Genomic DNA, 25,881 nt, shown 5'->3' on the forward strand with positions numbered 1-25,881 from the left:
TTTTTGCTCTCATCGTCCTCATTTTTGCTGACACGTTCTCTGCTGTTCCACATCTCCATCAGGTCTGTGTAAAATAGTTCAAAGATGGGGTGAATTCTTCAATTTTGGGCTCCAAATAAACCAGCCCACTGGGCTGGCAAGTCCACTCAGCATGGTGGTGAGCACTGAGCAGGCCTCCGTGCTCCTCTGAGAGCCTCAGATCCAGGAGGGATTCAGCACCTGGATGGGTTTTGTGAGGCTGAAATCCATTATGGGCTGTGTGGCACTTAAATGCTGCAGTACCTATATCTGTGCAAGTAGGTGAGGAGGTAAATGGGAGCAGTATGGTATTTTGTTGTTTGTTTGTTTGTTTGTTTTAACACAAACAAGTGTTTGCTTCTCCACTGTGCCAAGAGTCCTTTAAATACTTCCTGCTCTCTGCAGAACCATTTCTGCAGAGCAGAAATGTCTTCTCAAGCCTCTTTTTTTTCTTTGCTGTGTGTGTGGTAACTTCAGGAAAATGCCATACGATGAGAGGTGCAGAGTACACGTGGCCACTGGCAACAGCAGTAATTAGTTTATACCCTGGCAATCCTGAAACACCCTGTGGGAATTGTCCAGCTGCATGCTGTCCTTCCTGCAGTCCCTGGGACGGTGCGTGCAGTCACTGTGGAAGGAATGGGCTGCTTTTCTGTGGCAGCATTTTCATGCATGCAGATAATTAAAAGCTCTTTTGTTATGGGACTGCAGCGACTGCTGACAGAGCCATCCATAAATGAGTTTGTTGCTTATGGAAAAAAAAAAAGAAAATAGAAGAATGGACTTTCGTGTGGGGCCATAATTTATAGAAGTGTTTGCACTAATGATAAAGTGCTCAAAGTGACATCTCACGGTGCTGCACGAGACAACAAATCAACACTGTCTTTGCAAGTGCTGAGATCTGTAAGTCTGTCCCAAGCAACAGAACGCTTCCTGTTTTAAGGATGCTTACAGCTGTGCTCTCCTTTCCTATACCTGACTTCAGTTTTGAAGCAAGGAGACCAAGGGAGCACAGGCAGGGACACACAGTTCTTCTACACTGTGTATTTATACCCACAGCATTTTCTTTGTTTGGGTTTTTTGTTCCCAAATCCAATGGTTTGGTCTTTCAGTGGCTGCTTTCCTGCCTGGAGAAAGCTGGTGACACTGACCTGCATCTGTAATTGCTGCATTAATTTGTAGAGGCACAAATTCCCTTTGCCTGTAATGACATTACTACTGAATAGCACTCAGTTCTCTATAGACATCACATGGTAAGTCTTCATGCCATCTGCCCTTCTCTTATAGGGGTCTTCTAAGTCTCTCTGTTTCTCAGGTCTTCCCACTGCAAACTCTGAGGTTGCTAGGGGAAGCTCTTCCAAAGCTTGACAAAACCACATGAAGATCAGACTAAAGATAGAGTTGCACAATAGTGCTGGCAGCTCCGAGGAATTTCAGCAGCTAAATAGAGGAGAAAGCTTTAATCCTCGTGTCTGTAATGACACTCTGGGCATGTCTGGATGGGTGGAGCAGCCCTACCCACATCAGCTCAATGCACAATGGGCTCAGTGGGCTCCCATATGTGAGCTGGAGGCTGTCTCACCCCACGGACCAACCAACAGTGCCTGCTGAAGGATGTGTTGCTAACACACCTCAGTTTGGGCACAGCCAGCCCAGGGAAGAGGATTCGGGAGAGGAGCTGGCTTCTATCAAGGCAACTTCAGGAAGGTATGGAGGAGTGATGGATTGCATCGGGGTTGACGCGAGCTACATGGATTTACAGAATGCAAAGCGATGGAGTTTAATCTCAGGATCACCTTTTAAGTTAATTACTAAGCAATTCTCAAGCCATTGTTGCTTTTAAACAGAATCATAGAATGTCCCGAGTTTGAAGGAACCCACAGCCCTACAGTGCCACCTGAACTCAAACCCTATGGCTGAGAGCAGTGTGCAAGTGCTCCATGAGCTCTGGTAGCTGTAGGGCCAGGAGGGGCTGTAGGCCACCATGAGACCTCCCCTCAGCCTCCTGTGGGCTGAACAAACAAAGGGACCTTGGCCATTGCTCACACACCTTACTCTCATACCCTTCTGCATCTCCTTTGGGTGCTGAAGTGTTCTAGAGGAGTGGTGTTACTGCACGGTTGGTTCTAGTCCAGACTGGACGTGGTGATGTCTGTGGTCTGTTCCAGCTTTAACCATTCTTATTCTATTGCTTCCTAGAAATTGCCATCTTCAACTTAAGCTTTGGGGGAGGTGCTTGAGGTCCTCATTTGGGAAAATACGGAGTGGAGCAGCACTTTAACTCCATTTGCCTCTCTGCAACACAAACAATGGTACCTTTTTAAAGTATGAGTGCACAATATATGCACAGATAAATATAGCATATGTTTTCCTGCTGCTTATCTTGGCTTTTGTTGAGGAAGTGAGCATTCAAGATGCATTCTGTGCATTGAGATCTGGAGTCTGCTGCTCAGGCAGTGGTTCCAACATGAATAAAGGTAACCTAAAAATAACTGCACTCAGCACCATGATCCCAATCTGCATAATGGAGCTTAGCAGCATGACAGCACACCGCAGTGCTCCTGCTCCTCTTCCTATGGGAAACACCGTGTGATATAAGGGACACGTGTGTCAGCACAGGGTCATGTATGTGGGACCATGACTGCAGACAGCTGCTGGGAAATGAAAGATCCAACTCCTGTTTTCCCTTCAGTCCTGGAGCGAATGCAACTGCCATGGAAGACAAACAATGCAGTTAACATCATTTTAGGCTTTTAGCTCTGTGCTGTAGAAGGCAAGGCAGAAGAAGATTTCTCCATAAACACAGAGATAAAGGGCAGGTGCTGAAATCAAGAGCTGCTCGTTTCTCCTTGGTCTGTGGGAGGAGATAAATGGAGTTAATGTGCCTGGGACAGAGCGGCAGCTGTGGTTTGGAGATGGAGCTGTTTCCTTACAGATGAGCAGCTGCATCCCAGGCTCCCTGCTTTATTGCAGAGCTTATTAAAGGCAATTTAGAGATCAGAGTGATAGGTGAAAATTGGTCTCCTTTATTTTCATTTCGTAAAGTTCTCAAGCTGCCTTTCCTCCCTTTGGTTTGCTTTCAGCGTGAGACAGGCGCAGCGGTGCCTGGATCCCGCGCGTTATCTCGGGGTTTTCATGGGAGCAGATAGCTGCTCTTTTACAGCACGTGGGAAAGCTTGCTTGCAATGCCAGCCGCTGGCTGGGAGCTGATGTTTGGGTTCATGGACTGATAGCACTTGGGAGGCCACATCTTTACAAAAAGGAACTTCCCACCAGCAGTACTGGTTTAAGCAGAGACCTCGTGGTCGGGACTGTAGACTGAGATGCTTTTGTTTTTTTTCCTTCCCCTGCTTCCGTAAATCATTTAAAGTTGGAAAAGACCTCCAAGACCATCAGACCTAACCACCAACACACTTCATTTCTCCTTGTCTCAACTGCTGCTTCTGCCACAGCTGTGCCCTTCAGTATGTCCCCGATGTTACCAGCCACACCATTACACCATCAGCTCACCCCTCTTTGCTGCATTACAAAATTTAATATTTACTGAAGCGCATTTTACTTTCACAGCATTAAAATTTCACAGAATATGTAAAAGGAGCAGAGGTCACAGAATCATAGGGGTCGAAAGGGACCTCTAGAGATCATCGAGTTCTACCTCCCTGCTAAAGCAGCTCCCTAGCCCAGGTTGCACAGATAGGCATCCAGGAGGGTAAAAGCCCTCAGCCTCTGGGCAGAGCAAGCTTTGCACGACATGCTAAAAACTTTTCTCACAGGTTTCCCTTTCTGTGAGAAGTGTACTTCCAACTCCTTCCATTTCGTTTTGTTTCATGGGGGAAAAAAAACCAAACCAAAACAACAAACAATCATCATAGCACCGCTGTGCAAAGAGAAGTACATTGTTGTCAGAGTTTTGTTTCCAGAGTCCTGATGTCCTTGGTGCCCAGTGAGTGTTTTTTTGGCCAGAATGGGATGCTTGCTTCGGAGTCACAGAATCACAGTTAAGGTTGGAAAAGGCCACTGAGATCACCGAGTCCAAACCCAACCCACCCCCACCATTCCCACTCATAGAATCACAGAATCTTGGGGACACGGTGAGTGGGCATGCTGAGGACAGGTCGATGGTTGGACTGGATGATTTTAGAGGTCTTTTCCAACTTCAGTGATGCTGTGATTCCAGGGGGGAAGAAAAAAAAGTGATCTAGAATATTTTTATGGGCCTTGTGGTCAGAAAATAACTGGCGAAGCTGTCAGCACTCAGCTGGCTCTGGCTAATCTTACATGGGGATTAACAACCTGTCTGTCTGAAGGGGCAAGCTGTGGTGCAGGTGCTCTCCTATTAGTGTCAGCCCAGCTGCTGAAGTTGTTGAGAAGGAGCTGGAACTGAGATAAATGACACCACTTTGTAAGGAGTACATCCAGGAAGGAGTTCATGTTGTTTGAATCTGTATAATTAAATGGTGCGAGCCTGTGTGTAGGCAAGATCTAACTTATGTGGAAAAAATACAAATGAAAATTGTGTTTATTATAGTGATTAAAGTTAGGTGCATGCTGACATAATTCAGCATACGGGAATTCTTGGCTATGCATTTCATAGAAACTTTCGAGAGGAGAGATAGCACAGCAGCCGGGGTCTGTAACCCCAGAGGGGAACCAGAGCACACTTCTTTGGGGTTACAGTGCAGAAATAAATGTCCCATTCAGTTCAAAGCATAAAATATGATCGTAGAGCCATTGAGATTGGAAGAGCCCTCCAAGATCCCCAAGCCCAACCCCAGCTCACCTTCCACTGTGCTCATTGACCACGTCCCAAAGTTCCACCATGCAACCCTGGAGTGTCAAACTGCTGTACTCGAGATGTTCAAATTGTTGGCACGTTCCACTAGCGTTGGTGAGTCACCTATGAAGCGTATTTATTTAGTTTTACAAGTTAGTTTTAATCTTTTTTTTAAGTAAAAACAAACCAGAACCCTTCATTCATGTACCACTGCAGTGGTGTTTGCTTGGATTTTGGATGTCGCGCACGTGGAGATTTGGTTTTCTTTGGTGTGGTGTCAGCCAAGTCCTCTCTGGCATACAGACACAGTTACAGCTCAGTGCACGATCAGTTTGGATGTTGTCTGGCCTAACAGCAGCAGTGTGCACCATGGCATTCACAGCCTCTGCATGGCAATCCCGAAGAGATTTTGCCAACTCTGTAACTGATCCTCTGTTTGTGTGTTACTCTCAGGGCTGTTCACAAGGGGATGCGCTCCCACCTCTCCCCGTGTGTCTTCTGAATGTGAGAATTATGCACTATCACATTTTTAAATTATTTTTATAGCAGTAAGGGGAAGGGACCAAAAATCCCCACTACGCTGAGAGCTCCAGGAAACTCATTTTTCAAATAGAAATTCCCCCGAGAACCCAAACAACGTCACTTTACTTTTACACAGCAGCTCTCCGTCAGCGTTGGAATTAAACCCAGCTTTTTTTTTTAACTTGAAGCCACTTCAGCTTACTGCCGTGGTTATAAATTCTTCCATGGGGGTGGAGAAAAATAAACAGTAACTTTGGCATTGTTGAGGAGAACAAGTTGAAAAACAGCTATTTTATTGTGCTGGTCTGCCTGGCGCACAGCTAGAAACATACTAATGCTTTTCTGACACCTCCCCATTGAAGAGTAATACAAACATTGCTGCAGCATCAGCAGATGAAAACATGCTCTTGGATCTCTGGTTTTCGAAGTGTTTCTCATGTAGTATCAGTTTCTTGCTGTAAAGGAGCCAAAACCTCTTCCAACAGAAAATAGTCATCGTGCTTTCAACTTGGAGAGAGCACTACATGAAAACTTTCTTTATAGCTTGAGATAAAATGGAGAAGTCCAGCCTTGGTTTCTTCCCCGTCCCCGTTCCTTGCCATATCCCAACACCTCAGTGATCCACGAGAAAAAGAATGGGCTCATTGGAGAGTTTTTCTTTTGGCTGCAGTGGTCCTAAGGTTTCCAGTTGGTTCTGTGTGCTCATGAGATGCCAGCAGGTGTGCTGTGAGCACAGACAGGTACTTATGGCTTGTGTATCTGACAGTGGGGAGCACTGGGGCTCATCCTGAGTGATGATGATCAGGTGGGTGGAAGGACTGTGCTCCAGTTTTCTCTGTCCCCCTGCTTTCACTAACCCTGTGTTTTTAGTGGTTGAAGTGGATTGAGAGAAGAGCTGAAGGAGCACAAGAGATGGTACTGAGTGATGTTGGCTGGTCATTGGTGGACCTGAAGGAGCTGGAGGCTTGGACCACACCAGATCCATCTAGCTTCCATATTGAAAGGGTGATAAAATATCAGCAATTTGGAGAGTAATTCTTCTTACATATCTCAGAAAGAGTGGCATTGCATTGGCACAGGGTGGAGGGGGAGTCCCCATCCCTGGAGGTGTTCAGGAACTGCACAGATGTGGCATTTGGGGACATGGTCAGTGGGCATGGTGGGGGTGGGCTGGTTTGGGACTGGGGGATCTCAGAGGTCTTTTCCAACCTTATTGATTCCATGACTCCTATGATCATGGATGCTTTCCAAGGTGGTGGTACTGCTGCTATGAAAATGCTCTGAAAGTACAGGTGCTGCTCTTCATGTCCCCTTCAGGTTTTCTCACTGTTTCTCATGCCAAGTCTGTAGTTTGCAGTAAATACCATGAGCAGAACACAGCTCCCAGGGTTTGTTTGCTCACATCTCTGACCTTGGTGTGCCTGGAGCCCTGCTCTGCACTTCTTCCAAGGCCGTGCACCTTGCTTACAGACCTGGGCAGATAGTTTGCATAAAGAGTGCAATTTTTCAATGCTCTCAACTTGTGCTTGTCAGTCCGAGTCTTAAGCACCAAGGGTGCTTTCTCCCTGTCACCGTGGCATGTTAGTGCTGCTGTCACTAATCCATTGCAGACACTGCTGTTATCAGCCCACAGCCGCTTGGACAGTCACCCAGGACTGTTGCAATGAGGGCCCTGCAGTTATTATTTGAGCTGTTTCTCCCTTTTATCTTCCCTTCGGGGGCCATCAGAATGGCATTGTTTTTTTTTTTTCACAAGCTCCAGCTTGAAACTTTTCAAAGTTCCTATTCTCTGTGTGTCAAGCTGCTTGAATTCCCTGTAAAAATGTTGGAATTGTGAATCAGTTTGTAATGGTATAAGAGCGAGCAGACACCCACGTTAGCTCTGTGTTACAGGATGGCACGTGGATACAGCAGAAAAGCACAGCTGAGCTGCACTGAAGCACGTTTGTCACTATGCTGATGTTAATGGCTGAGCATCCTGCAGCTCCCAAACCTCTGGATGACTTTCCCCCACGGACAGGGACTGTGCCTTTATCAGGAAATGAAATTGGTTGCAGGGTGTCTCGAGCTGCCAAAACCTCATGAGGAAATCAGGGCTGTTCCCACTGCTGGAGCAGGCAGAGCAGTTAACCCTTCCTGCTCCTTGGCTGCCTGGTTGCTCTGCTTCCTTCCAGACATTGCTGACGCACATTCTCCCCCTGTGAATGTAGCACCAGGGCAGTGGAAGAGATAACTTAGAAGTCCCATCCGACTTGTGCTTACTGGGGAGGGGTCACCCAACTACTGCTTTCCAGTCCCTGTGTTGATGACATTATCTTCCAGTTTTCAGCCAATTTCAAAATCAGGTTCACGTTGGAAAGCTGAGAGTTGTATTCAGGGTTTTTAAACGCCAGGTGATGTGTGCAGTGGCAGTTCCTGTATCTCATGAGTCCCTTCGGTTTGTGCAGTGATGCATTGTGGTGTGAAATGGCTATTGTAACCTTTCCATGTGTCCTGATGAACCCAATAGATGTCACCACCTGCATATGAAATTAATAAGCCCAGAGAGAAAGCATGGTGCACATCTGGTCATTACTGTGTCTAAAAGTGGCTGGTGCACTAATTGATGGCAGTGGCAACTAATGCAGCTCGACTTCTTCATTTCACTGTTTCTCATGTAAGGATTCTGTACATAGAATTGCTGCAGTGCTATCAGAGCTCTCCTTCCTTTTTGGTCAAGACCAAAGAATGGCATCCATGGGGACCAACACAAATCTGCTCTTGCTTTGCACGTGGAAACATCAGCAAACCTGTCACGGTCCCAAAACCACCACTGCTACCATCATGGCAAGCTCCAAGCAGTTGAACTGAGTTTCTTTCTTCAGCCCTTGGACAGGATCTTCATTTCTGTTAATGCCAACAAGATGTGTCCCCTGGGGATGTGAGCACGGTGGGGATGGCTTAGGGCTGGACTTGGTGATGCTGGAGGTTTTTTCCTACCTGAATGATTTGATGGTTCTGAGAAATGAGTGGCTGAAAACAGACTAATTTATGGTACCAGCTACTGACAGCAATTTAAATGCAAATATCATATAGGAAATCATCACATGCAAGGCTTTCAGTAGCGCTGCTAAGGTTTTCATTGCCATCAGCGCTGTGGTGGCAGATTTATTATTGTTGAACCCAATATTTTACAGATTTTGATTGCTTCCTTTCTGTCCTATACTGAGGACTTAGCATGTCTCACTGGAACCCAGAGCAGAGAAGATGGTCCAGCGAGAACTGGAAAATGCACAACACGAGGTAGCCTGGGAGGTGCTGCACTGGGTGAGTGAGTGGAGCAGCAGTGATTGTGCAGCTCAGGAATGAGGAGCACTGGCCAAGAGGAAGACACAGTGTGGGTTAGCACAGGACACTCCTATTCCCAACTGCTGTCTGCATGGAGACCAATATTTACAGGGAGGATCGGGCTGTCCCCTCCGCCCCAAAAACTCTTCCAGTTGCCTTCTGGAAGCTGTATGCTGGGTTCAGTCACTTCATTCCAGAGTAATTGCTTTCTTCGCAAAACAGAGCAATTAGACTGGAGTGAAATCACCTTGTTCTGGAGTTACAGAGCTGCTGCAGAAGAGATATTCAATAGCAGTGCTGTGCGGGACTGTCCCCTTTTGCAGGACTTGGACTGGTTGTCCAAACCCATCTTTGAGGCCTAACTAAATGTTCAGGTCACAGAATCATCACGGTTGGAAGAGACCACCACCAAGATCCCCAAGCCCAACCCACTCCACCGTGCTCACTCACCACGTCCCCAAGAGCCACCTCTCCATGGTTCTTGAACATCTCCATGGATGAGGACTCCACCACCTCCCTGGGCAGCCTGTGCCAGTGCCTCACACTCCTGAGAGAAGAAATTGCTCCTAATATCTGGACTGAAATGATGATAAGGTCCTCTCTACGCAAGAAATAGAAATGTATATCAGTAGGGATTCAGGTGAATCCTTCAAACCAAGAGAAACATAAGATGGACAGCAAACTGTGCTGGGTGCTGGGAAATCAGCAGTGCAGTGATTTTCTGCAGTTCCCCTGTGTGTTTCTCCTGAGATATGGCACTCTCCTGGTTTCAGTCCATTCACTCCATGCCGATCTGTCGCCGAGTTGATGGATGTCTCAGCCCTGCCTGTGGCAGCTTGTGCATTGTAATTAACTGCTTCCCATTAAGGCAACAGATGAGAAATCGTGCAGTTACATGCAGAGGCTTTAGGAGATGAAGCAGTGTCCTGGAACAGCAGTTAGTAATGTGTGGTGATGGGGTTTTGTTGCCATTTTGTTTGTTGGTTTGTTGGTTTTCTTTGTGACCCAGGAAACTATGAACGTTGTAAAGTGAAGAATTCCTTTAAACCTGAACAGGAGCAGAGCCAGGCTGTGGGCAGAGCAGGAGGTGGAGGGGCAGCTGTTGGGATTTTAAACACGTGCAGCAAGAACCCTGGGGAAGAAGAGCACAAGCTGAAGCACAGGACTTGTTACTCTGCATTTGCTAACGTTACAGTTAGCATCCTTTCTAAACGTGAACCTTCGAAAAGCAGGATGCAGTTCTGCGGGCATCCTGCAGGGAGCAGAAAGATATCTCTGTATCCTGACTTGGGGGAATTGCATTGCAGTAATTTTTCTCCTTCCTTGAACCAGAAGCTATGCTGGTAGCTCTGAATTTCATCTGTAAGAGATGTTCCAAGCAGTTCTTGGGAGTGGTTGCAGTGATGAGCAGGACTCACCCCTGCTAGGAGCGTTTTTGGGTGGGAGACAGAAAAAAGAGGCAAATGATGGCATTTCCCTATCGCCCAGGTGAGGAGCATTGTCCTTCACGGGCCCTCCTGATGGCACAGTCCTTGCAAAGGTGTTGCTATGCTGAGAAACGTGGGACCAATCTTGGGTGCTCTGCACACTTCAGGGAGGAGAAGGGTCAGAAGATGACACACAAACCCCATCACTGAGAGAAGCAGGAATGGCCAAAGACAGAGGTATTTCTCTGCACACAGCTGGAGTCCACTCCAAACCTTTTGTTGCATCCAGTAGGACTGGAAGAACCTGATCTTCAGAGAGAGTTCTTGAGCTGCACTGCCTGCATCTCATCTACTGTGAAGTGCATCTTTGGCATTGATTTAGCTGTGCATTTTGGAAATAAATCTTCCATACGTTTGTTTTCGTTGGTACACACAGAGCTCAGGCGGTTCTCTTCTGCAGGGAGGATGAACTCGTGTAGGGGCACACTGTAAAACACAATGCAGTCAGCTTCTGTCTATCTGCTGTTGGTCACCAGCTGTGCTACGCTGGGTGGTTGGCTGAGCCATTGGTTTGAAGATGCTGCAAGAAGAATGAGATGTAAGAAGGCAGAAAGCACAGAGGAAATGAGAGGCTGGGCAAGCAGTTTCTCAAGTTTCTCTCCTGCAACAGAAAGCCACCCTGTATATTCTGTATTTTTATCACATTTTTCACCATGTCTCATCCTGCTCAGCACGTGTTCTGCAGCCCTCCTTCCTCAGTTGCACATGTTGCCGGGATAAGGAGGAGTTCACTGCCAAATGCACTGCACGTGCACGATGCCTTGTTCCCAAATATATCCCCATTTCAGTCAAAGCAAACAGAAATGTCACTGAAATGCTCTGATATTTCTTCCTCACTGTTTGGGAACTATTTCCAGCACGTGTTTGTTTCCTGCTGAAGAGCCACAGCACTGGCCAGGGAGCTTGGAAAATCAGTTTATGACTTTCTTTAAAGCTAAACCCATTCTTCTCATTCTGATGAAGGAATATATACATAATATATATACATTTGCAGCACTCAGTGATCTATGAACTACTGAATACAAGACAGGGAGTAGAAACAACATCAGCCATATGTTAAATTCTATAATAATAAATTAAATTTATTATTATAAATCTGACTCTACCTGTCCTGTTGCTCCCCCGCTTGCAGGGTTCAGCTGTCTCTTCTGACTGACTCTTTTAATTTAAGCTTCTGTAATGTGTGGCAGATTGAGAAGAACAGTCCTCAGATTTCTGCCCTGGTTGACAGATGAAGCAGATAATGGAAAATAATCTTTTCCATTTTCATAATTTGACACATTCTCACTTCTGTGTGTATGTTTAAATGGAGGAATCAAAATAAAGTTGAGTACAGAATATAAATTCCAGACAAAAATTACAGCTTTCATTGCAGCACTGGGTTAAATGTAAACAGCAGGGATATTACAGATATCTTCTAATTAAGTGCATAAATTTGAGAAATGTCTTGAATATTTACAGTAACTACACTGAGAAGTGAGAACAAGGAAGAAATATACTGTGTCAGCTGATGACTGCCTCAACTGCATCCCATACAGAGCTGAACTTTGTCACAACCTTTGGTACAAGCTGCAGTGCTTCTGGGCAGGGGGTTTCACATCTGTATTGAGATTGCATATGAGGAGCAGTTTCTTCTCTGAAAGAGGGGTGATGCGGGGGCACAGGCTGCACAGGGAGGTGGTAGAGTCCCTGTCCATAAAGATGTTCAAGAGCTGTGGAGATGTGGCACTTGAGGACGTGGTCAGTGGGCATGGTGGGGGTGGGTTGAGGTTGAGTTTGGTATCTTGGAGGTCTTCTCCAGCCTTAGTGACCCTGGGATTCATCCTTACTCAGGGCTCTGCTGTTGGAAATAGCATGGTTTGGGGCAGCACAGCTTTCCTGTATCTGCATGATTGTTATAGTTCACCATGAGGGGGTTGCATTATATCTGGAATCCACGTGGATTTAGGTTGTGTTTATGATTTTTTGAGTTTGCAAATGAGGGCTGATCCTGACCATGTTCTCTTTCTGGCTCATCACCCCGATGAACCCTCTGTACTTCTTCTTTACACAGACAGAGACAAAGGAGAATGGCTTTACACTTAGAGGGGAGATGTAGGTTAGATATGAGGGGGAAATTCTTTACTCAGAGATGGATGGGACAGCAGTGGATGGGGCCCTGGGCAAACAGGGGCACAGAACATGTGGCTTGGGGGCAGCCAGCACCACAGTGGGATGAGAGAATTTCCCAGCACCGTGCATGTGCAGTATCCCAGTAACCCCAGCAAGGATTTGGTTCTGCTCACTGGAACTCAGAGGCTTTGCCTCAGTTCTCTGAAATGGGCAACAAGAGCAGAATTACATTTCTCTTTCCTCTTGGGTTTTGCCAGGCTCTGGAAATGCAGCAAAAGCTGATTGCTGTCACTGGGGTACACAGCTTGGGCCTGAATGCACAGAGGGGCAGATACAGCAGATGACAAAAGGAGTGTAATAGCACTGACAGGCATGTGTTAAAAGGAGTCTCTAGAACTGTTTTCTTTGCGTCCTAAGGACAGTCTTCAGCTGAATGAGGAGCTCTTAATTCGGTTCAGTTCGTTGAAGACAGGGAGATACTGAAATAATATATCTAAAGCAGAGTAAAACAGTAAAAAAAAATTAATGAAAATTGCATTATCAAAGGCATGGGAGAGCACTTGAGCCCTTTTTCAGATTTAGGTGATTGTTTGCTTTAAAAAGAAAGGGTACACTATAGGAAAGTACTGCTTCCTTATAAGAAAGGTGTCATCTCATAGGAAGGTGCTCCATCCTGGAAGATGTACAATCCTATAGGATGACACTAAGCACACTGATCCCTTCTGGCACATGCTCAGCTCCTGACCCACTTTACTTGGACATCCAGATGACACGTGGGTGCCTAGCTGCAAGGCCCAGCAGATGTCCTCCACCCGGGAGTAACCCAAACCCTCACTCACTGTCATCCTCTCCTACAAACTGCTTTCTTCTGCCATTGATCAGGGCTCATTTCCAATAGCTGACAGCAGTGTGCTGTCACAGCCCGAAAGTGCCTTTAGGAAGAAGCATACACTGAGGTTGACCTAACAGCTGGTGGCAGTGAGTCTGTCCCTGGTCTGGAGCAATTGGTGTTTTGAAATATGTACAGCTCTGTCTCTCTCTGATTGAAATGCCCCAGAGCAAAAGGAGCCCTTCCTCTGAGCCTCTCCACTAGCAGCTCTCACAGTGTGCACTGTGGAAAGGATGTTTGGTTGGGAGGGATGGAGGAGGACGTCAGCTCCGTGGTTGCTATTATTTAAAAACAAAACCTCATAAAACGAGCCCTCTGCACCAGCAGACCTATCATAAAAGTCAACATCAACAGGCAAACGCATCAGACAGGGCTGGGAGAGGGGCTGGGGGCCGTGTGTCCCTGCCCAGTGCACAAAGCCAAAGCTGAGCACTGTGACAACGGAGGAACTCAGTCCCAGTTGTCCAAAATGACGTTCTTGGCTTGGTGGCTTATTTTGGAAGATGCGGCAGCGTTGCACTGATTTCCCGTGAAAGCATAGCTGGGAGCTCATCACTGGAAAAATATGCAAAGTGAATCACTGCACTCTCCTGCTGCCACCTCTTGTGTTGGGAGAGGATGTTCTGTGCAGCCGGAGGAGAAAACAAACACGTGGGGAGCTCTGACTTCGGGATGGGAGAGGCTGATGGCTGAGAATGGTGTCGTGACCTTAGTCTTCTGCCTTTGTGCATGAATTGGGCAATCCCAAGGCTGTGTTAGGGCAGTGAGAAGCTCCTGTAGGTCACTTCCAAAAGGAAAATCCTTTACTGTGAAATTAGTGCATTTTTGATGTCAGCATGCTTCAGTCCCACCTGGGAGCGTGGCAAGCAGCAGGAGGGAAATCAGTGCTGGAGACTGCACGGGTGGTTGCTGATTCTTCACAAGGAGAAATGTTCAGCTTCTCTCCCAGGGTAGGGGAGGAAAAACCCTACTGATTGCTATGGGAATGCGCAAACGGGAACATGCACACGTTGGAAACCTGGGTCAGAATGTGTGCATTGCCCAGACAGGGCACCTAGGTCAGGCCCTTGTGCAGCACACAGATTGCTGGTGCCTTGCTGAGATACAGAAATGTGGGTCACATTCTTGAAGCTCAGTCATTTCCTCCATTGCTGGAGCTGTACCCAACACCGCACTCATTTCTTTGCACAAGAACTGGGTCCCCAAGTGGCACATCCATCTTTTAACTTAAAGTGCAGTTGACTCCAGAGTTTGTGTGCAGAAGATGCACCACGTCCTTCAGAATGCAGCTCAGTATATATCCGTTATTCAGCAGGATTATATTCTCCAAACTTTCCATTGCTTTCCTGTGCTTCACAGACTCTCTTAAAACTTTAACAGTGAAGGGAAAACTCACCTGCAGACTTGAGTGTGTTATACCAATTAGGCTAAAAGCTGTAAAGTGATTCACTTTACAGAATATAATTAGGTGATGGTTGTCTCTGTCATGACAACTGGAATATTGGTTGGCAGTTCTGGTATTACTTTTGGTTTAGAAAAGGTTTGATTGTGGGAATAGAGATCTCTAGTTTTTCTATAGTGATCAAAACAGACTTTGTAACCCAGATACATGAGTTGTTCTCTGCAGGCTTTACCCAGCAGGATTCTGTTGGTAGCTAGAAGACCTCCAGGAGGAGACCTAGCCTTTTTCAGCTCCACAAACAGACTCTGCCCTCAATGGAAGGCTTCTGCCTTTCTTTTCCAGACTGGTCGATGGGATGAGCTTCACCAAGACCAAGTGCCAGGTCCTGTGCTTTGGTCACAACACGCCTATAGTGATGCGTGGGGCTGTTATGACCGAAGTGCAGGACCTGGCACTTGGTCTTGGCGAAGTGCATCCTACTGGCCTCATCCCATGTCCAGGTCCATCTCCACATCCTGCCTACCCTCAGGCAGAGCAACACTTTTGAGCCTCTTTTGCCATCTTGAGCTGTCTGTTTCTTTCTCAGCCCTCCCGACTCGCTCTGAGCCATTGCTTTGCCCTCTGCATTCACACCTATTCCTTCCCCAGCTCTGCTGAGCAAGATGTGCAGCTCGTGCTCAGTCTGGCACATTTCCTGTTTGCTTCCTTTGTCTCCCCGCTGTAACCTTCTGCAGGGCTGTCTGTGTCTCAGCCCTGAGATAGAGGCAAAGATATCAGGCAGGTATGCAGATAATTCACCAACTCCACGACGTTTTTCTTCCTTAAGTCAAAGAGAAGCAGAGTAATGCAAAGAAAAACAGGGGAAAAGAAAAAAAAAAAAGATATATTTCCCTGCAACGAATTAAAATAAGTGCAAAAATCCATTCCATCAGTGTCTCTTTTTTTGGTGATTTATGGTTGTTGTTGATAAGGTCCAGTTGTGCTGATGCTGCAGGCAGTGCTGCTGTATTCAGCTGAAGCCATGGTTTCCCAGCACGTCCTTAGGCTACCCAGCAGAGCTCCCTCTAAGCTTCTCAAACACACGCAAACCCATTCTCAGAAAGACTTTGAAGCTTTGAAAATGAAGGCAGATTTTTCTCTCAAATGTGCAGGGCTCCTTTGGAAATGGTGCTTTTCTTCTGAAGCATTGACATGCTTCTGAAAACACCAGCTTACGAATGAGCAAGCGAGCACAAATTGTAAGCAAGCATGTGAGGAAAAGGGGATTCTCCAGTTTTGTGCTCACACAGCTTTTGGATTTCTTGCTTTTTCACCCCATCGCTTTGCTTAGCTCCGCTCCTCACCCAGCACAATATCCACATCGTGGAACAAGCAGGGGCAGATTCCCTCTCTCGAAGCAGCTCCATCTGCTGAGGGTAGCCAACCTGAGGTCACCCCCTGGGACGTCCCTGGGATGGTTCATTTGTGAAGGGGATTATTTTGTATTAATGCATGACTCCATCCGAGTGCCACGGAGCCGCCTGGAGCCGTGCCGGCTGCTGCTGGCTAGCCCTGCTGCCATCTTCCTCATCATTAACTGCAAAAAAAAAAAAAAAAAAAGAAGAAAAAAAGGAAGAGAAAAAAAAGAAAGGTGTCGAGCTTCTGTGGTGGCGGAGTCGGTGCAGTGTTGCTCCACATCTGCTGGTTGGACTTCCTGTGGTTTTTCACCGAATCGCGTTATTGACGGCGCTGTCTCGTTGGTCCTGACCACGAAATCTGACTTCTGCTTTGTCTGGCAGCAGCAAACACGACAGGGCACTGCGGTGGGAGGGATGGCCAGAGCTGAGAAGTGCTGTCTGTGTGTTTCGACGACACAGACCCAGCTGGGGAAGTTTCCTCCAGCTCTGATGTGCTGAGCGATGCGGCGGGTCGATCGGGTTCAGAGCGCCCAGGGTTGGCTCTGTCCTCCCGTAACGGCTGCGTGGAAATGCAGGCAGCGTTCTGTTGGTGTCAGGGCAGTGAGCTCAGAAACGAGCAGCAAGGCATGAGGGTGGCCAAGGACATGTGCATCTTTCAGCATCGTGGCTGATGTCCAGCTGAGCAGTGGGGCTGTGGCTTTTCCATGCCCACGCTTCTCCCCTGCTGTTCGGACTGCCGTGTAAGATATCACAGCGCAGAATGTGCTGCAAGTGGAGTTCCTTTGGGTGTCACCAGGTAAGGAGCTGACATCCTTCCAGAATTAAACCATAGAATCGTGAAGGTTGGAGAAGATCCTCAAGCCCAATCTCAACCCCCCCGTGCCCGCTGCCCTCATCCCCTCGTGCCACGTCTCCACAGTTGTGGATCACACCACCCTGGGCATCCTGTACCAGTGCCTGACTGCTCTTTCTGGGAACTCATTTCTCCTAGAATCCAACCTGATTAAGTTGGGCACGATAACAGCAAAGCAGCTTTGACTTGCCACTGGTTTAGCTGGGTTTAGCTTTCAGCCACGAGGTCAGTTCCTCCAGGTCTTGAGCTCCCCTGGGCCCACCGTTCAGGCAGCATCAAAAAGCTGCTCATCCCTGCCATTACTTACCTTCACTTTAAAAAGATGTGTTTGAAATAGGGTATCCGAAATGGGAATGTGTACAGTCAGTGGCAGAAAATATTCTCTCTCTCTCCTTAAACAGCTCACTATCCTGGTCTGCATTCTCCTTCCCTTCGTCCTTGTCTGTGCTCCCATTATCCTTGTCTCCATTCCCAAGATAAAACTGCTCAAGGCATATGGTGAGTGTGGGAGAGCCCAGGCTGACAGCAGAGGTACATCCTTTAGTCTGAAATTGATCACTGAATTGCTCTGGCACGAGCACAGTAGATGGCAACGTTGATCAGGCTGAGGGGAAACTTAATAATACAATTCATGGGTGACTGTTCTTGCTTGAAAACAGGAATTCTGTCCATTGTGTTTTATGCTGAGGGCCCACGGTGTAGTGAGAGCGGAGTGTTTCTGTTGCAGTTTTTAATTCATCGATTCAGCTGTGTTTTAAAGCTAAAGATGCGAGTTCAGCTGTGTGAGTCCAGGTTGGTGTCCTGGCTAATCTGCAAAACACAGCAGCTGTAATCTGCAGCCCTGAAAGGTGGGGGGAAAAAAAAAAAAAAGAAAAGAAAAAAAAAAAGTTCTGTGCCTTTAATTCAGGTCACATTAGCATCTTTAATCACTTTTTCCCCTCCCTCCCAGAGGGCTGCTGCACGCAGCAGTGCTGGCACGCAGCCACTGCTGGGGTGAGGAGTGACAGCGATGTCAGGGCTCCGCTCTGCTGGGAAATGCTGCTGTGGTTTCACCATGAGGTTTCACCATTGGTTTTGCTGAGGCAACGCCGAGCTGAGCGTGTTCCTGTCTGCACTGACCACAAGCCAGGAAGCATCAGGAGGGAAGTGGGGAAGGTTACAGGGAGGATGAGCAGTGTCTCATGTGAAAAATAAACAGACGTGAGAGTTGGATTTGAGGCTTAACCTGCCCAAAGAGTCATAGAGCCATTAAGGTTGGGAAAGACCTCTGAGATCCCCAAGTCCAACCCTAACTCGTCCCCAGCAGGTGCCCAGGTGCAGAAATCATGGCATCCTGAGAGGGGTGGGATGGTGGGAGGGGACGGCAGGCTGAGGAGTGGGAGCTGAGAAGGGGTGGGATGGGGAGTGGTGATGAAAGGAGGATCTCACAAGGCTGAGAAGGAAGAAAAAGTAAATGTGGGTGAGTGCAAAATGGAGACACACCGAAGAGAGGCTGAGAAGATAAGAGGAGTGGGGCTGGGAAAGAGGAAGACCAGGAGATGGGAAACTGAGAGCTGGGGGTGAGCGTGGGAGCAGGAACACCTGAAAGTGAGGGAGCATGGTGATGTGGAGGGTTAGAAAGCTGGGCAAACCCAGCCTGCAGACAGACGTGGTAGACAGTGGTGTATGAAAAGGGCTGTGGGAGAGCTGCTGTACCACAGACTTCATGTCTGGCACAGGAAATGATGCGTGCTGATGTGCCTTTGAGGTCTGAACTCAGCAAGAGCTGGACGCAGCAGTGTCACTGACAGCTTTGTCCCTGGACAGCCTCGGTTCCTTCAACAAAGGGAGGAGTGCTGGAAACAAAGAGTGCTTCCTCCCTCCTTCCCTGTCAGAAGGATGAGCTCCTGACGTGCTCTGAAGGCCTCACCAGGGGTGACAGCCATGCAGTGTCCAGAGCCAAGCCCTCCCGTTGGCATGCAGCACTCTGCAAATTGATGTTGATGTCCTTAGCAAGGTGGTCGTGCTGTCACCCAACCTTTGGTTGGGTGGACTCAATGATGGGTCTGTTCCAGCTCAGGGTATGCTGTGATCCTGTGAAGAAGCTGCCTGTGGAGCTGCCTTCCCCATAGAGCAAAATTTAGAGGGTTGGAAGGAACCTCTGGAGACCACTGGGTCCAACCAGGTGTGCAGGTGGCAGCTTCGGTGTCACTCTGTGCTTGGGATTTGCACCAAACTGATGTAACAACAGCAGCCCCACGGGGAGCATGGAGAAGTTTCCATGCTTTTGAGACTCCTGAGGGCACAATGTTAGGTAAATAAACCCAAAAGCCAAGTGGACAAGGAATGCCCCTTCGGAGGAGCTGTTCCAGCCAGAAGAGTCTCATCCTCCAACACAAGGTAGCAGTGCAGGAGCTGCTCAGAAAGCTGATAGAGCATCCCTCCATTATTCATGGGCAGAGGCTTCCTGGCTGTTGCTGTGCTTGTTCTGATCGTGTCACACCCTGGAGTTTTAGTCTGTTAGTCTTAGCCACAGCCTAATAAATAATGAAACAGGTCATGTTTTATCTTACCCCTACGAGCATTGCAGTGCAGCTTCATCTGAGGCTCTGCCAAGCTCTTGATGTGGGCAACGTTCAGAAGGAGAGTAGATGATTGAGCAGTGCAGTCCATAGTTGTCTCAGGTTGGATATTAGGAACAATTCCTTCTCTAAAAGGCTGGTTAGATGCTGGCACTGGCTGCCCTGGGAGGTGGGATAGGCCCCATCCCTGGAATGCTCCAGAACTGTGGAGATGTGGCACTTGGGGGCATGGTCAGTGGGTACGGTGGGGTGGGTTGGGGTAGGGCTCAGGGGTCTTGCAGGGCTTTTCCAGCCTTAATGATTCTGTGTTTCTATGATTCTCCCCCAAAATATGCCCAGGGCTTTTCAAGGAACCACCTCTGTGTGTGCAGACCTTTAGGAAGGAAGTAACCTGAGAAAACTGGGGAAGCTGTGGCTGCATCTTCGCTCTCCAGTTGGGACAAACTGACACGTCTGATGTGTGATAATTCTGGAAGCTCTTTCCTTAAAGCTTTACTGGAAAGGATATTGCTTGTGTTGTCAGGAAGGGGAGGTGTCTGCATGGCTGGACAGTATGCACAGGTCCTGTGGGATGAACTGCTGCATGGTGCAATCCAGTTGAGGAGCATTCAGTGATGTTTTTGTGTAGGACTCTTTCGTCACATAAAGGATGAGCCCAGTTTTGTTAGCAGAGACCAAGTGTGAGCAGCAGGAGAAGGGCTGGACACTGTGTGCCTGTGTGGCACTCAGTTCCAAGAAGAAATTACAACCCATCTCTTTATGCCTCATGGTAAACATTTTCCTTCAGCACTGCTGGTTCAATTCCTTCTGTCCTTTTTCACTTTCCTCTGCATGGTTGCAAACAGCCTTCCCTCTCTCTTGCAGAAGTTCCCTGAGCTGAAATTCAAGTACGTGGAGGAGGAGCAGCCCGAGGAGTTCTTCATCCCCTACGTCTGGTCCCTGGTGTACAACGCGGCCGTGGCTCTCTACTGGAACCCGCGTGACATCCAGCTCTTCACCATGGACTCTGGCTGAAAGAGATCAGGCCAAAACTGAACCTGGAACTGCACCACGTGAATCCATGACCCCTTCCAGCGTGCACCCTCTGACCCACTGCTCGCTGCCCACCTCCAGCCCCACAGCTGTGTTTCACACTGTCACACAGCCTCACCTGGGGCAAGGGACGTGGACGCAGCTTTGTATTTATCGTCCTATAACCAGAGCTTGTCTGATGAACATGAGGCCTTACACATGGGGTATGATGTTACTACCAACACCACCGATTGCTCTTTTAAATGAGGAGAGAGGCTGAGAACTTGGATTTGGGTTGCTTTTGGATTTTCATTTCTTTGGGTCAAGCTATGGTCCATTGGGTTCTGCCGTGGGTCACTCGTTGCCCAACCCCACACTCTCACTCCCAGCCCTTTGTTTTGGTGGCACTGGCACAGCTGCTGTCCTCCCACTGGTGCCATCCAAGCAGCATGTTAATCCAGTTAGCTCCTGGGTGGACTCAAAGCACTTGATTTAGGTACCAAAATGTTTGTGGGAGGGTTTTCCCTAGCAAGTCTTCGTGTTTGGCTGGCACGCAGAGGGGCTGGGAACAGCAGCTTGCAGAGGCAGTCCCTCACAGAGCTGTTTTATCATGCTTCTGGGCAAAGGTTGTAGCTGGAAACTGAAAGTGTGGGGAAAAAAAAAAAGAAAATATATCTCCAAAGAAAATAGTTGTAAGATTGTAAATGTAATAGAGCAATGTCCTGTAAAAATCTGTGACGGTGACAGTGTGGTGTGGGGATCCCTGGCCAAGTTCTGTGTTGAAATCCCCTGTTGGCTGTTAAAGGTTTATGGCAGAAGTATAAAAATTGATCTGAATGTAGAATGCTTCCTCCTGTTGTGTTCAAGTGCTCTTTCCTAATGTCCCTGGCTGCAACTGGATGGGAGACATGGGTTGACCAGGTCTCCAGAGAACCTCCCATTTCACACAGTGGGGATATTTGGGGAGGTCCCTGGCAGCTCCTGTTCCAGCATGTTCTTCACAAGGGGATGCATTGACTTCCAGGCAGTCCTGAGTGGCTCTAAATAAAAAATTCCTTGCACCTTTTTTATTTGTCCTTTTTGGTTTTGTTTTTTCTTTTACATTTTTCTGAAGGAGATGCTAGAGTTGGGCTTTTCTTTATCTGTTTGTTTCAAGGTAGAACTCCGGGTACTACACAAATGAAGTGTTGGTTTAAAAATATATATATATTAAAATCATTCTGTATTAATTTAAATATAACTACAGAGAGGCATACACAGCACAAGAGCATGTGGGAGATGGTTTGTGGGTTGATCTGCTTCACGAAAGGAAGAGGCAAACACAACCCCTCACTCATTTGGAAGGACCAGATGCCATCTGGGAGTTGGTCCGACCCTGACGTACGCAGCTCAGGCTGAGAAGACCTTGATTTCTGCTTTGTTCTTGGTTTGTGGATGGTTCTGTGACTGATGGCTGTAGTAGACCTTAGAGATGTTAGATTTTTAATGCTGCATAATCCTTCATCATCACTTGAAGAACTGTCTTAAACTTAATCCAAAATGGATATGTCTTGACAGATGTGTAGCAATCATAGAATGCTACTTATAGGGGTTGGAAGGGACCTCAAGAGATCATTGAGTCCAACCCCCTATGTTCAGCCATAGGCCAGGGTTTTGCCTTCTGGCCTGGAAAACCCAATGGTGGACTGTGGTCATGGGTCCTGCCCAGCGATGGGCTTCAGGGCTCAGCCCCAGCAGAGCTGTCCTTAATGGGTTAGACAGAAATGAAAGGGATAAACCGTCCAGGGACAAATCTGGATGCGGAAATTCAAAACCTACTTCAAACATGGTGCTTGAGGACCCACCAGAGCCTCTCTAGATGTGCTCTGGGTGTGAAAAAACACCTCTGTTCCTTGCTGCAGGACATGAAGGACCCGGAGTACTGACCTGGATGAGCTTCAGATTCACTGTTTTGCTCAGTGCCATCTGTCCCATACATAGCAGTGGTGTTGAGTAGTTTGGCAGCAAGGAGCAGCAGAGCCATGGTTGCCATGAACCCATGCTCCTTGTGCTGCCTCTAGAAGCAAATCCCACTTTGCCCCTCAAACAAAGATCCATCTTGGCAGCTACGACCTTGCAAGTTTCTCCCAACTGAAATACAAAGTGAAAATTAGACCTAAATTCTTCCCCCTAAATCACGCCCCGCAGGGACACATTTTCCTTTGAAAGACCAAACTACGAACCCACAAAATAATCAATACATTATCTCCTCACTTTGCTTCCCTGTGCAGCATGTTGGGGCAGGGAATGCCCCAACTCTGTGCTCACCTGGCTGGGAGACACCTTGAGGAATGGGTGGGATGATGGCAGGGAGGGAAGAGACAACGTGGCAACAACTGGTGGCATCTCCTCCACTGCTCCTGAGCACAGAGGTTCTTCAACCACCCAGGAGAGTAGATGAGCACAGAAAATGCTCTAAGTATTTTTGTATTTTTTTTTAAGAACAGCTCCATCAAGGCTACATCAGATTTAACAACAATACAGATTACAGAAAGAACAGATAGAGCCATCACATCCTGAACTGCACCTGCTGCGCTGGACTCATGCCCAAGGTTGCTTTCACTGGTGTTCACAGTCACAAGAGCTTCCAATGAATGAAAGGAAATGTAATGGAGCCCCTCAGCACCGGATTCCCCACTTCAGGTTAAAGCCAGAAGACTTTCAAGACCTGAGCCATCTCCAAGCAACCACATCCACAACTTCAGGATGGTACAAAGATGGGGTGGGCAGTTCCTCACTGTCTGGGTTAAAAAAAAAAAAAGCCATTTTCATAAAACTGTTCCCCACTGCTGTCACAGCAGCCAAACAAAGGTTCAGTTAATACATGGGGGGGAAATGGTGGTCCTGACCCACAGAGCTTACAATCAGCAAAAAAATCTGTTAATCTGGAAGGGAATAATGCTAGACAGACAGATGGGATGTGTATTTATATGTACATGCATGTATGTATATAATGCACATTACAAATACCTGTCAAATGCTGTGCCATTATTCACGATTGTTCTGTTCCATTTTGTACAGTGCCTCCCTTTTGTGGTTGGTGCCACTCTCTGTGTTAAGGGAGCATGCTGGCTGTGTTGGTTCAGGTCGGTTTGGGTTAGGTTGAGTTGGGTTTGGTGGGGTTGGGGCAGGTTGAATTGGGTTGAGTTGGGTCAGGTTGAGGTGGGTGATATTGGGTCAGATTGGGTTGGGTTGGGTCAGATGAGGCTGGACTGAGTTGAGTTGGATGACACTCTCTTATAGGAGATTTATCTATAAAGAAGTGGTGAGTGAGCATAGACTACAAGAAATCCCCTCCTAACCAGCTCTGGGGCTGCAGCTCAGCTCATCCCCAGCCATCGTTGCTCAACGCTCCCTCCAACTTGGGCCTGAAATCCCATGTCTGATCCCGTGGCCTTGGGCTGCTCTGTAGCAAACAGCTTGTGCTGATGCTGCAGCATTTCAGTGGAATGATTTCAGCTAAGTGATCCACTTTGGTAAGCCTTGAGGGCTGGAAGTTGTCTTCAGGTCAAAACAATTCAATCCTGGTCCTGGGCAGCCCTTCTTTCTTTTTTGCACACTGCTGGGGTGAATGTGGGAGATGGTGAGAGGACGGGAGGTGAAGAACTCGTATGGAGCATACTGTTGGCTGCTTGCCTGACTCTGGGTCTGCTCGAGGTCTTGCCAGGAATGGTTTTGATGGGAGGATGCACCGATGAGGGCAGTCCCTCCCAACTTATCCATGCTGTGATTCTATGGTTCATTGATCCTCAAGGTTCTGTGGTCTTCAAGGACCCTTCGAAGCCAACTGTACTATGGTTCTTTGGTTCTGTGGTTTAAGGTCCTGTACAGAAAAATGGCAGGGAGACAGCTCATAGCTCAGCCTTCCCGTGATGCTCTGTGTCCTGTGCAAGACTTGTTCTTGTTTTGGCCTTCACCACACAACAGTGGGAATCTGTTCTTTTAGCCCCAAGGGCACACAGGACATTGACTCTGGTCTGATTTGCAGTATCCACACAACATGAGCCCTAATGAATGTACAGAGAGCCCAGTGAGACAGTGGCATCATTTTGAGTCCCCTCCATCTTGCTGTGCTGCACCCTGTGAAACACTTGGCAAGCATCACACTAAGACCTAAGCCTTGCTCACAGCCACCACTGCAACCACAAATATTTTGTAAAGTGCATTTTTCTGTCCCATGTTTCCCATTTCCCAGAGGTGGCCCCGTTTCCCACACCCAGCTCCACCCATCACCCCACATTTATCATTTTCCCATCGCACCCCCAGGTGACACCTGTGGATCCCATGCCTTCCTCCTGCATTGGCAGGGGACCATAGCTTGGCTGCTTCCAGCAGTGAGGTCCCAGAATAGATACAGGGATGCAGAGAGTGACGGAGTGAAGCACAAGTCAATAGAAAAAGAAAAACCCATCTGAGCCTTCAAACAAATGTCCTTTGTAAGTTGGCACATCCCCAAATGGAGCAGGGATCACGGTGGGAGAGCAGCCCTGGGGATGTGGTGAGTGGGCATGGAAGGGGCAAGCTGGGGATCCCGGGGATCTTTTCATCCTTAATGATTCTCTGATGCAATTCAGAGGCATGGTGGCATGGGTTGGGGTTGGGCTTGAGGACCATGGAGGTCTTCTCCCAATCTGAACGATCCTACGGTGCTATTCGGGGTCCCAGTCGGTGGGCATGGTGGGGGTGGGTTGGGGTTGGACATGGGGGTCCTGCAGTGCCAATGCACGCACGTTGCTGACCCCTCAACAACGCGCACGAGGAGGGCACGGCTCTGTTTTGCCTCTGCGCCCGGTAACCGTGTCGGAAAAAGGGTTTTCTTTCTCCCCGGTCGGGTGCTCTCCCTCCGCGGATCGCGGTGCCCGGGCTCCCGCTGTCTGCCAGCGTCGGAACTGCACCGCGATGCTTCGCGTCCGGGAAGGTGCCCCAAACCCACAGCGGTGGGGCAGGCAAGGAGTGTGGGGGGGGGGGGGGGAATCGGGGGATGGGGGCTGGGTGCTCGGTGGGGGTGCGGTGCAGCTCTCTGATTTATCACGGAGCACACGCGTGGGTAAGGACCCTCGGGGACGCGTGTACCTGGTTGCATAGGGTCCATCAGCACTGCCCTTTAAGTATGGGGTCAGGGCTTTGGAGACGTGTGCATCCTGGTCCTGTGGGGATCTCTGATCCCCACAGGACCAGGATGCACACGTCTCCAAGCATTTGTGGGCTCAGAGAGCCATGGTGACTTCTGTACCAATGTAGGTACATCTGCTCACCCACTGAAGTATGGGACTGGGAGGTGGTGAACCCTGCTTCCACGGGGTCCATCTGCTCATCCATACAACGTGCATGGGATTGGGACCCTGGTTCTGTGGGTCCATCTGACCCCATATACACACGCATGTGATCAGGACCCATCGTGGACTGTCATCTCATGGTCTCACAGGGCCCACCCTCTCGCCCATATTTGTGTCCACGGCGTCAGGACATCATGGCCTCGTGCACCCCAG

At 48.2% G+C, this 25,881-nt stretch overlaps 1 protein-coding gene across 3 annotated transcripts in view; it reads left to right on the forward strand.

Annotated features, from left to right (window-relative positions):
- Positions 1-21,419, forward strand: part of DYM (dymeclin) — a 151,996-nt gene extending 130,577 nt beyond the window's left edge. For all 3 annotated transcript variants that reach the window (XM_065745241.1, XM_065745239.1, XM_065745242.1), the window contains one exon: positions 20,207-21,419. In XM_065745241.1, coding sequence (XP_065601313.1) covers positions 20,207-20,356 — 150 coding nt within the window. In that variant the 3' untranslated portion in view covers positions 20,357-21,419. The remainder of the gene's footprint in view (positions 1-20,206) is intronic.
- Positions 21,420-25,881: the final 4,462 nt, after the last annotated feature.

The sequence above is a fragment of the Cyrtonyx montezumae genome, unplaced genomic scaffold (genome assembly GCF_038088225.1).
Source record: "Cyrtonyx montezumae isolate F1298 unplaced genomic scaffold, pur_monq_1.0 scaffold_34, whole genome shotgun sequence".
NCBI classification, from domain to species: domain Eukaryota; kingdom Metazoa; phylum Chordata; class Aves; order Galliformes; family Odontophoridae; genus Cyrtonyx; species Cyrtonyx montezumae.